General features: G+C 44.0%; 1 protein-coding gene across 4 annotated transcripts in view; it reads left to right on the top strand.

Annotated features, from left to right (window-relative positions):
- Positions 1-13,406, top strand: part of BAZ2B (bromodomain adjacent to zinc finger domain 2B) — a 276,520-nt gene that overhangs the window by 149,259 nt on the left and 113,855 nt on the right. For all 4 annotated transcript variants that reach the window (XM_050969152.1, XM_050969151.1, XM_050969150.1 and 1 more), the window contains one exon: positions 5,197-5,406. In XM_050969152.1, the coding sequence (XP_050825109.1) occupies positions 5,197-5,406 (210 nt within the window). The remainder of the gene's footprint in view (positions 1-5,196; positions 5,407-13,406) is intronic.

Here is a 13,406-nt window from a genome sequence, read left to right on the forward strand (position 1 = left end):
TTGGTCTTGTTAGGCTCTGAAATATAAACATAACATAATGGTGATGGCGAGCTAACTCCCCTCCCACATCTTGATTTCAGATGATCTCAGAATTACTCATCACTAAGGCTAAAATTGCTCCTTTTCTAGTTTCCCACAGTGTAAGTAAACAGTTTCATACTACTGTATGATCATAGCTCTAATGTTCTGCTCCAAAGCATTAAAAGGTGGCAGCTCAGTATACTTTAATTCTCTTTCCTTCAGACTTCCTCCACCTTTAACTGAGTGTAAGAAGTCGACTACATAGTATAAATTCAGGGCCGGATTCATCAGCCTGCTCTGCTGCTCCAGCGACACAAAACATTTAAAACTGGTGAACAATCTATTTCAGGGTTCCCAGGGCGTACAGGAATTTTTTGGTTGGATTGGGCAAGGTAGGGCTGGCATGCACCCCAGTTTTCCCAACCTGGTATAGGAAGGGTGGATGAGGAAAAGAAGGCAGAATCAAGGAGTTGCTACTTCATCTTCAGTTTGAAGTCCCTTGGGTCCAGTGGCAGCTGGTGTGAGACAGAACAACTCTGTGGACTTGTGCCAGGTCAGGTTGTGTCTTGCTGGTCAAAAGATTAGTATTTGCAAAGTTGGCTTAATACATTTCCACTACATCCCTTACCCTCTAGAGCTGTAATGTTCACTTTTGGGCTTTTCAGCTGTATTTGAGTCATAAATTTCAATACCACTTAATGTCAAGTATTGAAACTACTTTCTGGCATCATCTCACCAAGCATTATCTTGCGGGGCAAAAAGCTACTTGTTGGATTTATTCATTCCCTTCAATCTAGATGGTATTTTGCTGAGCAATTGAAATGTTCTGTTAACACAGCCAATCTAGGCTAATTGAAATAACATAGCTTGTTTACTTGGGACCAGATTCTGCCCAGGTTTACCCTTTAGAACCTTATTGAACTCAATGGGATTGCTAGTCAGAGTAGAATTTGGCTCTTTAATTTCATATACTTATTATTTTATATCTTCGTATTCCCTGAATAAACTGTTATATTACCTACGTCTAAATCATCTTCTGCATATTCCTTAAGAAAGTAGCTGTTCTGACCAATATCTTGGCAAATTTAAATCTCTTTGTAGGCTTCTCTTGTATATTTCAGATAAGACAATGGTGCAAAAATCACTATTGTATGGATGTACTTCTTTCTTCTATATTGCCTTGCTTTTCTTTTCTTTTCTTGTCAGCAAATATTTTAGAGACATCCCCATGAGTGTTTGTTTTAAATTTCCCTTTTACAGATTATTTTTCTCCTACAATTTCCTCTCTCTGTTTGTTTTTTTTTCTTTGCTGTCCACGTCTGCATATTTTAGCTGTTTTATCTTTTATGCTGTCATTTGCAGAAACTCCTTGGTCAAGCCTACCCTTTTCTGACCCTCTAAATGCACTTATACCCCTCTTCCCCCACACACATCCTATAAACACACAATGCTGTTTCTCCTTTTTTTATACTAAATTGGTGCCCCTTGTGTAGAAATGTGACCAGTCCAACCATTATTGGCTTTTACCTATTACAAAACGGACCTGAATAGCCTACAAGCTGAGACTCTTATGACTGCAACAGTAATTCACAATGCAGTGAAGTTCCCAATTTGTCACTAGACATTTGGTAGCAGAATTTGGAGTTGTATGCCAAAAGCAGCTACCTCTTTCCTTACTGGAGAATCTGCTTTTTATACATGGAATATACTCCATGCTCCTCCTTTACTTTCATCTATTATGCTTATCACACTCAAACCCTCAGAACTGAGCATGTTTAATTATCTTTCCTTGTCAGTCATGCTTCTATCTCATCTGTCTGCAAGAACTTGCTGTTGTATTGTCCATAAGAGTATGTCAGCCCCCTCTTCTTAGAGTGATCACTTTCCCTGTGGCTTTGTGTCACAGGGTCCCATGCAGGCTCTCCCACTTTTGGGCCTGCACCCTGTGTTTAGGCTGATTATTATAAAGAGCCTCTTATTTTTTGGATCATCCCAATGTCTTTATTTACAGTGCTTATGCAGTTCCCTGATCCCCCAACAGTTAGTGCCCCATAGACCCTCCCCAAGGTCTCCTGGTCCTTGAGGCTTCCTTGTTGGCAAGGAAACAGAAATACTGGCCTCCTGTCTCCTCCCAGGCTAGCCTCCTCACTGAGGTTTGCCCAGGGCTTTTATAACCTTCTCCTGCTCCAGCCCAGCTGTCACTACTTAGCTCAGTATGTTTCTCTGAGCCAGCCCTCCTTAGGGCTTGAAGCTGGGCTCCCTGCTGAGTACCTGCATCTCTACACCTGGCCTCTTGGCCAGAAAACCAGGCTGCAGCCAGCATTTTGGCAGGGCTTTAAAGCGGGTCGTATCCCTACCCTGCCACACCTTGTCTACAGTATGAAAAGACGTGCTTCTAAAAACAAGGTAGCTAATATGTTTTAGAACTCAGGTGCACACAGAGCAAGTTGTAGTTTTTACATGTTTACCCTAGCAAGTTGAGGTGGACCCACTCACAAATTCTTTTCTCTTGACTGTTGTGTGGCATGACAATGTGGGTGAGGTAATATATTTTATTGGACCAATTTCTGTTGGTGAGAGAGACAAGATTTCGAGCTTACACAGAGCTCTTCTTCAGGTCTGGGGGGTACGTCTACATCACCCGCCGGATTGGCGGGTAGCAATCGATCTATCGGGGATCGATTTAGCGTGTGTAGTGTAGACATGATAAATTGATCCCTGATTGTTCTCCCGTCAACTGCTGAACTCCAGCTTGGTGAGAGGCAAAAGCAAAGTCAATGGGGGAGTGGCAGCTGTCAATCCCATGCCGCGAGGACACAAAGTAAGTGATTCTATCTAAGATACGTCGACTTCAGCTAAGCTCTTCTCATAGCTGAAGTTGCGTATCTTAGATCGATTCCCCCTCCAACCCAGTGTAGACCAGGCCTGGGAGACTACGTTAGTGTCACTGCTATATGCATTCAAGTTGATTGTCAACATCAGCCTGCTGTATCTCTGGTTGCTCAAGAAGCTGATGTTATAAACATACATCCAGTGGGTGTCATTAAAAACTGGGCATTTTACTATTTGTCATAGTTAAATGTATTGCACTGTTTTGGGTGATTCTTATTCTGTTGACAGAGGTATTGTAAACACAGTATCACAGTAAACACCCATTTTAAATACTGTCCTATATATCTGATCTCAGGAAGTTCTGCTAATTTTACTGCTTGCAAATCATGGTATTCTGTTTCATTTTAAGACCTTAACCTTCATGAAGACATATCCTACTTCTATGCCTAGTATTTGAAAGGAAGATAAAAACATTGTTCCTCTTTATATCATATTTAAATCACTAAATATCTAGGACTAGATTCTGACCTTGAGTAAGCACAAGCAGCTCCACTGAAACCAGTTGCACAGGATATAAGTACCTGTTTTATAGTGTTGTAAGTATCATGAGTCACAGTGTTGCATATAGGGTAAAGACGTGGCAAAAGCCCTACAGCTACGGAAGCAGTCAGACCAGTTTAGACAAGCCCATAATAGAAATTCAAACACGGATTGACCAATAATTAAAACTTCATTTGTTCTAAATGCTGTGTTTAATAACTATGGCAAATGGCAAATAGCTCCACCCTCGTGTAAATTCAGCCCAGGTGTATCACAAGTATGGTTAGCAGTCCATACAATTAATTCCAATAAATCCTCTTAAAACAACAAATTTTGGGATTTCAGCATAGAAATCTCAATTCTTTTCAGTCTCCTATTGTTTCAGTAATATGATTACTGTTCAGTAGCCATGATAAAAAACTACTTAACTATACCAAACCTCTGATATATTCCTTTAAAAAAGTAAGTAAAGAAAAAAGCTTTTCTAAAGATGCTTTCTTAGATATTCCCATTACTACTGTAACTTAAAAGTATTGTCACTTTGTTCTCTCCAAACACCCTGATGCTCTGCTCTTCAACGTGTCTGCATATTGCAGTGTAGATTATTTTCCTTTCCTACTGGTCTGACACTATCTCATTCTCCCTATGACATCTTCAGTGCTCTGTGTATCAGTATCTATCTAGTTTACCCACATCTCATCCTTGCTTTCAAGATGCTGTTCAACTTCTTTGTCCCTGCCTACATCTTAAATCTTGTTTCTCCCTACCCTCTACCTTTATATCTTGTACTCTGCCAATATTTGCCTTTATGCTTCATGCCTTTTTTTTCACATTGCCCCTTACATCTGACATGACATCCCTGTCTTAATGTTTCAAGAGTCCTCATACTTAAGAGTCCCTCCTTAAAGCGAATACACTTGTTTGGCTAGCTTTCAAAGCCTCATCTTTCACATTTGAAAATCTGTTCTTTGAAGTTTCAGTATATATTTCACATCTTCTCCTGTATTTTTGTCACTTTGTTGCTACCTTCTCTTTTCTACTGTTTCCTGTTCTTGCCTATTACAGATTGTAAGTGCTTTGATGCAGGGGCCATCTCTTCCTTCCTGGAAATGCCATGCAACTTTATAGTACTAAGCAATAGAAACACTATACTAGTTAATAGCCCTTAACTAGTTAATAGCCGTTAACTACTGTCCCTTTCAAAGACAGACTTGTAGGCTCCATTCCATGCCCTTTCCCCCACCCCTTCCCTCAGCATCCCATGGCATTTAAGTCCAACATGGAAGTGAGAAGGCAACCAGCTCCTCGTTCAAAATAGAGTTTGCAGTCTGACACAGACAAACCTAGAGGGGCCACAATATCAAACAAAATTATACATTTTGTACAAAAACAGATTAACCAAATTGTCGCAGCATGATTATTGAAATACTTTGATGGAGCTTGTTGTAGGTTTTATTGTTTTCAGGCTTGTTAGAACACACATTCTCTGTATGGTCACCCAACTATCTAGGCCTGAATTTGGCAGTTACACAAAGAATCTCTCATATCGTCCTTAAAATTGATGACATTATGTGTTCTCGCATTCAGTGAGATACAGGTCTCTAAAATATCAATGATGTATCCTTGACAGATGTGGTTAATTTATTCATTTTCTAGTTCCCCTTTCTTCTTTCTGAAGAACATCAGGAGAATAAGGTGCATTAGAGAATTGCTGATAATATTGGTCAAGACTATGTCAAGAAGAGATGGATGATGTAACAAATTAAAGATTACCCATTAATAAAGTTTTTATCTTCTCTCTAGAAACCAAGAAAGAAAGCAGTAGAAAGCTCCAGCAATAGTGATAGTGATTCAGGCTCCTCTTCAGACACCTCAAGTGAGGGCATTAGTAGTAGTGACTCAGATGATCTAGAGGAAGATGAGGAGGAGGAGGAGGAAGATCAAAGCATTGAAGAAAGTGAAGATGATGATTCTGATTCAGAGAATGAAGCACAACATAAAAACAAGAACAAGGTATGATAGCTGTATAGCGATTGTACGGCTAGCAATCTTGTTACTGAAAGTTACTCTTGAAAAATGAAACTCAGATTTGTATAGCTGAGGCATTGTTTAAGAAGTAATACCTGGCAGGAAAGGGCATTTCCTGGCAGTCAATAGCTTGCTCAGGGTAAAAAGCACCCTTAACTCAGCTGTGGTTAACTTCTAGGAAATGCCTGACCTGGAGGTAGTTTTTGTTATAAACTGGAAAATATATAATATAGATAAAGACAAATTAAGTACTTTGTGCTGTAAAGTTTAGTTGAACTTAATGTCACCATGGATACTGCATTCTGTTCATAGCTGCTCTTTTCTTAGTGTACCCTTTACCCTATCCAGACCCAGTAAAGCAGGATGGGAATCTCAATATTCTGTTCCCACAATTCTGATGCATATGGGCTATTCTCCTCTTGAATGCAGTTTCCAGAGGCAATTCAAAGCTGTAGCACAACTTCATGTTAGCCAGATCCCCTTCTCTAGCCTACTGCCTGATCTTCTGCCTCTGTGGCAGCAGTCAAGTGGAGGTTCACTTTGCTCCCAAATTTTCTTTGGCCACGTCCAGACTAGGAATTAAAATCGATTTTAGATACGCAACTTCAGCTACGAGAATAACGTAGCTGAAGTCGAATTTCTAAAATCGAGGTACTCACCAGTCTGGACGGGGCGGCATCGATGTCCGCGGCTCTCCGCGTCGATTCCGGAACTCCGTTCGGATTGATGGAGTTCCGGAATCGATGTAAGCGCGCTCGGGGATCGATACACCGCGTCCAGACTAGACGCGATATATCGATCCCCGAGCAATCGATTTTAACCCGCCGATGCCGCGGGTTAGTCTGGACGAGGGCTTTGACAGGTTATTTTTTTATCTCTTTTTTTTTTCCCAGACAGTAGCAAAAATAAGCAGCCTGTTTTTCTTTTCCCTCCTCTGGATCAAGCGTTGAGCCTTGGGATGGTCTCAGCCACCCAGAACTGGCACTTCAGCATCTCCCAGTGGGATTCTTCTGCCCCTGGCATGGCAGAGCTGTCATGCTAACACCAAGCTAAATCCAAGTGGTAGTCTGCAAGGCAGCTTTTACAGGCTCTTCAGAAGGCGAATTGTGCCCTGCCAGTTCTGTGGCAGCCAGCCCTTCTACTGCAAGCGCATAGGCAGTGAATTGGATAGGCACTTCAGGTCCCCCCCATACTCCAAGAAAGCACCACTCCAATACAGAAAAGCCTAATTTGTAGACAAAAAGCAGAGCAGGGAGAGACTCCAATGGCTAGGAGGACTTCAAGCAGCCAGTCCAGAGGGGAAGTCCTGGGGCAGAACAGGACCAGAAAGAAAAAACCTGTAAAGGGCTCCAAGTCTCCCTCCAAACTTCCTAGGGAGAGAAGCAGTGCTTCTACTCAGAGCTAGAATCAGGGAACTCTGGCAATGAAAACTCATTTCCCCGGCTGGGAGAGTGGGACCCTGAGTGGGAGGGCATTGAGGAAGATTTATCTGGAGGGCTCAAGGCACTGCATAAAGCAAGCCACAAAAGGTCAGCCCTAGCCACAGCTGAATGGCAACATCTGCAAAGAGGGCCAAAAGGCTTAACATTTCAAAAAGAGCAAAAAAGAAAGGAGAAAGGGTTAAAAAAAAACAAAACCCCAAAACTAAGAGGTATTTGTCCTCTGACTCGGACATCTCAGTCTCTCTACTGAGGAATGGGAGCGCTCAGATTCAGGCTCTAAGAAGGACATGGTGAAAATACAAGACAGGCTTTTTCCTCATAAAATGTTTGAAACAGTGTGTGGAAAGGTTGCAGGCATGATTCAGATCCAACCTGAGCAGGTGCTAGAGGACAGTCCTAAAGGCAAATACAGTGCCTGCTTTCTAAATCATAACCTGAGACATCCTTCTAGAATGTGATCAAAGAGAAATGGGAAACACCTGATAAGGGTAAATGCACTAGCAGGCATTCACTTAGGTATTACAAAGTGCAAGAACCAAAAAATGCCATTACAGATATGCCACAGGCCAATGCTGCTGTGGCATCTTTAGCAAAGGATAAGAGTAATCCCACCTGCAAGGGATTTCTTCCCCAAAGATCCAACTAATAGAAAGATGGAAGCCATCCTCAAAAGGTACTTTGAAGCTTTGTTGGTCATACTTAGCGCATCCGTGGCAGCTACATGCTTTGCAGGAACCACAGTCTCCTGGATGGAGGACCTTAAAGTCATGGAGAACAGAGACCATCCTGAAATCCAGTATTTATTTATTTGGTGTATGTAATACGGTCAAGCCAAACCACAGCATTCTTATCAGTGATGTTCAAGATCTGAAAACCTCAAGGTAACAGTCATTTTGAAGTCCTCATTGTGTCTCATGGTTTATGACTGCCCACATTGACATAGTTGTCATAAACAGATAGCTAAGGGTTAATGTCTCTTACACCTGGAAAGAAGTAATCTGAAACACCTGACCAGAGGACCAATCAGGAAACAAGACTTTTTCAAATCTGGGTGGAGGGTTTTTTGTGCGTGAGTCCTTTGTTCTTGGTCTTCTGCCTGTACTCTCTCGGCTATGAGGAGTGAATTTTTCTATTTCCTGCTTTCTAATCTTCTGTTTCCAAGTTGTGAGTACAAAGATGGTTTGTTGTTTTGTATTTACATGTCTATAGTTGCTGGAGTGCTTTGAATTGTATTCTTTTTGAATAAGGCTGTTTATTCAATATTCTTTTAAGCAATTGACCCTGTATTTGTCACCTTAATACAAAGAGACCATTTTTATTTATTTTTCTTTCTTTTTATATAAAGCTTTCTTTTAAGACCTGTTGGAGTTTTTCTTTAGTGGGGGACTCCAGGGAATTGAGTCTGTGCTCACCAGGGAATTGGTGGGAGGAAAAAGTCAGGGGGAAATCTGTGTGTGTTAGATTTACTAGCCTGACTTTGCATTCCTTCTGGGTGAAAAGGGAAGTGCTTGTGTTTCCAGGACTGGAAATAGAGAGGGTGGACTCCCTCTGTTTAGATTCACGGAGTTTGCTTCTGTGTATCTCTCCAGGAACACCTGGAGGGGGGAAGGGAAAAGGTTTATTTCCCTTTGTTGTGAGACTCAAGGGATTTGGGTCTTGGGGTCCCCAGGGAAGGTTTTTGGGGGGACCAGAGTGCCCCAAAACACTCTAATTTTTTGGGTGGTGGCAGCTTTACCAGGTCCAAGCTGGTAACTAAGCTTGGAGGTTTTCATGCTAACCCCCGTATTTTGGACGCTAAGGTCCAAATCTGGGACAAGGTTTATGATAATAGTGGACTGTGTCTAAAACACGACCGAAATTCCGCTGCAGTACAGATTCCATGTCTGGAATGAAACTGGTTCAGAAGGCTCCACTGCTGTCACAGTAAATCAAATACCTAGGTTGATGTTGAGTGGGGTCTGAGACAAGATAATTATTTGTCAATTTCTCTGCAGACTGTGAAGCTCTACCATAAATACCTCACCTGGTAAACTTATCCACAGTGGGAACCATGAGGGCAGACGACCAGGTGTTGGATTAGGCAAGTCTTTAATTAATGGTAGATGTGGTATATCACACAATTTCATCATGAGTTTTGCCATGCTTTCCTCTCTGAGAACACTGGGTGGAGAAATATTGAATTCCAGTGCACACTTCAGAAGATTTCCCTAGCAGCAGTCTTTGTGGCAGATGCCACAATGGATACAGTGAGATTTTAAGCCAAGCCATGGCATCCAGCTCAGCAGCTAGAGGCTCATGGAAGGTTGGCGCTCGTTCTAAACAAATTCTGGGTTCATCTGAAGTCACAGGTTCTCTCCTCTTTGGGGGAAAGCTAGACAAAATAGTGGCAGAAAGCACTGCCAAACTCAAACAATCCTTTTCCATCCCACTTAATGCTCTGAAATGGGACTACAAGCCCAGGAACAGAGATGTATTGAATCAAAGATACTCCCTCAACCTTAAGGTCCCCATCCCATCCCATCTTCAGCCAATCCCTCATCTTGAGCAACTTTGTCAAATGTAAGCTGGTGTCAAATGAAATCTCAAATCTCCTGGCCATAGGACCAATAGGGTTTCCTCGGAAGAAAGATTCTTAGGACTACTTCATTTTCTTCATTGTCCAGAAGAGCATTGGGATGGAGGAGAGAGATGGTGTGGGTGGGATTCACAACTGTTCTGGATCTCAAGCAGCTCAACAGGTAGATGAAGAAAATGAGATTCCACCCAGCAAGTAACATCTAGCAGATGTTCCCATATGACCATGCCACTGTAGACTCCTGAGATTTTCAAGCCCTGCTGCCAGTACCAAATGCTCCCATTCAGCCTCTTATTGTCCCCTAAGTCTTTACTAAGATGTTGGAAGTAGTAATAGCCATACTCAGGTCTCCGGGCACTCACTTGTATCCCTTCCTAGTCGACATGTTGATCAGGGCTGTGACCCAAACAGTAGCACACACTGCCACAATTTGGATGCTGGAACTGCTTCAAGTGCACAGATTTGTGATAAACAGTGAGATGAGCTCCCTGACTCGTTCTACACAGAGCGTCCACCAGGCACTGGAAATAGACACTTCTGTGGCAAAGCTTTACCCGTCGCTGGACAAATTCCCCAAAATCCAAAACCTGTTATCCATGTTGATAGACTAAGCAAGGCTGACCATAGCTCAGTGTCCACAGCAACTGGGCCTCTTGACTTCTTGTATATGAGCCACCCTATGCGGAAGGGCCCGTGTCAGCTGCCTTCAGGCTTTTTTTCTGAAAGTATGGAAGCATTCACCAGAACACATGCAAGATCTGATGTGGGTACCACGCTAGGTGCTGAACACTACCAGATAGCGAACAATCTCATGGTACATCCACAAGGGTCTTCCCATATGTCTTCCAGACCCACAGGTACTCACAATGAATACCAGCTTGTTGGGAGGCAAGGGGAATGCATCTGGGGCACAGGACAGTGCAAGGTACCTGAAACTTCAAGGAAAGGAACAAGCGAATCAATTTATTTGACCTCAGAGTGCTCAAGCTAGCTCTATGGAAGTTCCTGAACTACGTAGAGGGCAAACATGTTTTGGTCCAGTTGGGCAACATGACCACTGTGGCATATGTCAGTAACTAATAGGGAAGAGGGAGTGTTAACTCTACATGCAGAAGTGATTAAGATAATGAAATGAGTAGAGAGGACTCAGCACAGGAGATGCAGTCAAGAACTCGGAATGGTGCCTGAATCAGGAAATCCTCACTCTGATTTTCAGAAGTTCAGCCTTCTGGCAATTAACCTATTCACCACAAGAACACAAGGCAGTCCAAGAACTTCACAAGGGAAACAAATCCCAAATCCTCCCTGGAAATGAATGCTCTTTCACACAGATGACCAGAAGACCTGCAATATGCAGTCCCACTTTTTCCACTTCTAAGAAAGGTGATCCAGAAGATAAGGTGAGAAAGTCTTATCTCAAGTGTGCAGCAGCTTTTTGGTTGGGTGCTGTGGCTTTGGTCAGAATGGAGGCATGGAAAGATGGATTCACCTTAGGCAAGAATGATTCTGAGATTCTTAGCACCACTTTGTTGTCATGGAACACCCAGTGGGGATAAAGCTGCCAGATTCAGAAACTCAATTAGCAGATACAATAGTGACCAGAAAACAGGTTTTGATGGATAGGTAAAATAGAGATATTGATGTCAGTGCTCAAAAAATGTGTGGTTAGGGCATTTAACGCCAGTGGTAGGTTCCACTTAGGAAATATTGGTTTAGCTCAGAGGTGGGCAAACTACCACTCGCGGGCCACATCCAGTCCGCGGGATCGTCCTGCTTGGCCCCTGAGCTCCTGGCCTGGGAGGCTAGCCCCTGGCCTCTCTCCTGCTGTTCCCCCTCCCCCACTCCTCAGCTCACTGCACCGTAGGCTCAATGCTCTTGGTGGCGGACTGTGAGCTCTTGCTGGGCAGTGCAGCTGCAAAGCCGGGGCCTGACCTGGTGTTCTGTGCTGCGCCATGCCAGCTGCCTGTCCTAGTGCTCTGGGCAGTGCAGCTGTAGGCGCTGCCAGCCACTGGTGCTCTAGGCAGCACAGTAAGGGGGCAGGGAGCGGGGGGGTTGGATGGAGGGCAGGGGAGTTCAGGGTGGTGAGCAGGGGTCGGTGGTGTGGATATGGGTCAGGGTGGTCAGAGGGTGGGGAACGGGGGTTGAATGGGAGCAGGGGTTTGAGGGAACAGTCAGGAAGGAGAGTGGGTTGGATGGGGTGGTGGGGGGCAGTCGGGGAAGGAGTTCCAGGGGCAGTCAGTGGACAGGCAAAAGGGGTGGTTGGATGGGGCAGGGGTCCTGGGGGGGCAGTCAGGAATGAGAGGAGGGGTTGGATGGGGGGGGCCGGCAGGGGCAGGGGATCCGGGGGCGGTCAGGGGACATGGAGGGGCAGATGGGGCATCAGGGGGCAGGGAACAGGGGGGTTGGATGGGGCAGGAGTCCCAGGGGGGCCGTCAGGGGGTGAGAAGCAGGCGGGGTCAGATAGGGGGCTGGGCCACGCCTGGCCGTTTGGGGAGGCACAGACTCCCCTAACCAGCCCTCCATACAATTTTGGAAACCCAATGTGGCCCTCAGACCAAAAAGTTTGCCCGCCTCTGGTTTAGCCAGTGTGACTGCTCTGAGAAGTCTGGATACCTGAGGGTTCTCTGTCAGGGAACCAGAGGATCTTGTGAATATGACACTATGTTGACACCTGGCACTGTTGTGGTGGGCTGAAATCCCTTGTCTACATCTTCATAAAGCAAGTCCAGGATAACTGGGATACCAGGATCCTTGGGATTTTTGTTGTATTCTTGACACAATGAGCTAAACCTAGTCCAGACAGAGGAGTAGGCCTTTAATGTTGAAGCTTGGCTGGAGGAGAGTACAATTCCAATCGCTTTGGAAGATCACCTCAGTGCAAGCTAACACTTTCCTTTCAGTAACCATGCTGTGAGTTGTAAATGGTCTGGATGAAGAAATGGGCCTGGGTAAACAATGCCTGGTCTCACTGGTAGCTGAAGTGTGGGTTCCATTTACAGTGCTATCAGATTAGAAAACCATGTCTATTTGGCTAGCGTGGCGCTACCACTATTATCTCTTCTATATGAGCACTGAAGAACTGTATTAAGTGCACCTGATTGACAGGCAGATCAGGCTCCTAGTTTGTCACTTTTCATCTGAAGTGCCAAGGGCTCACGTATCTAAATTATTTCTAGCTAGATGGATCAAGGTATGCATCATAAAGGCATGCAGTGCGTCAGGTGCTCCTGTTCCAGACTTAATGAAGGCATACTCCACAAGATCTGTGGTGACTTTGTGGCGGAAGGAGCTTCTGTTTCTGCCACAAGAGATCTGCAGGGCAGTAAAGTGGTCTTCACCAGTTAACATCTTTATTAGACACTACAGAGTGGACTTCATGTCTTCTGCAGAAGCCTTCCTTGACAGTAAGGTGTTGCACGCAAGGATTCAGTAATAGCATTGCCAGTTAATTCCAGGGGCTCTTCCTTGTCTCATTCTGTATTTCCTATCCCTCTCTACGTCTGTTAGCTGTTCACTGCTTCCTATCTATATATGTATCGGAATTGTGGGGTACACTGGGCTTGCGGAATGGTAAATTTCTTACTGGATGATTTCCTTTCTGCTACAGTGTCTCCCACAATACTACCGTCCCTGTCTGGCTTGCAAGCCAAGGGACAATGTTTAATTTTGGTAGTTATGCCTGTAGGCCATAGCCTACTGTACATAGTTTATTGGTTGGCTTTGAAGTTATTCTTACTAATCTTATTCTGTGAAGTTTTTACTCGTTTTTGGAATGAATCATCTGGCAGCAGGTCGGAGAAGGTGGGTATGGCTAGCACAGAGACTGTTACAGTTTTGAACTGCCTCAGGAAACTGCAGACAGAAGGAGAATAGCTCGTACATATCAGAATTGGGGGGAAGTTGGTAGGAGAAAAGAAATGAACAGGTAAGAAATTTACCATACCGTTAGGTTTTTAATCAAGAATACA

This window comes from Gopherus flavomarginatus, chromosome 10 (assembly GCF_025201925.1).
Source record: "Gopherus flavomarginatus isolate rGopFla2 chromosome 10, rGopFla2.mat.asm, whole genome shotgun sequence".
Lineage (NCBI taxonomy): Eukaryota > Metazoa > Chordata > Testudines > Testudinidae > Gopherus > Gopherus flavomarginatus.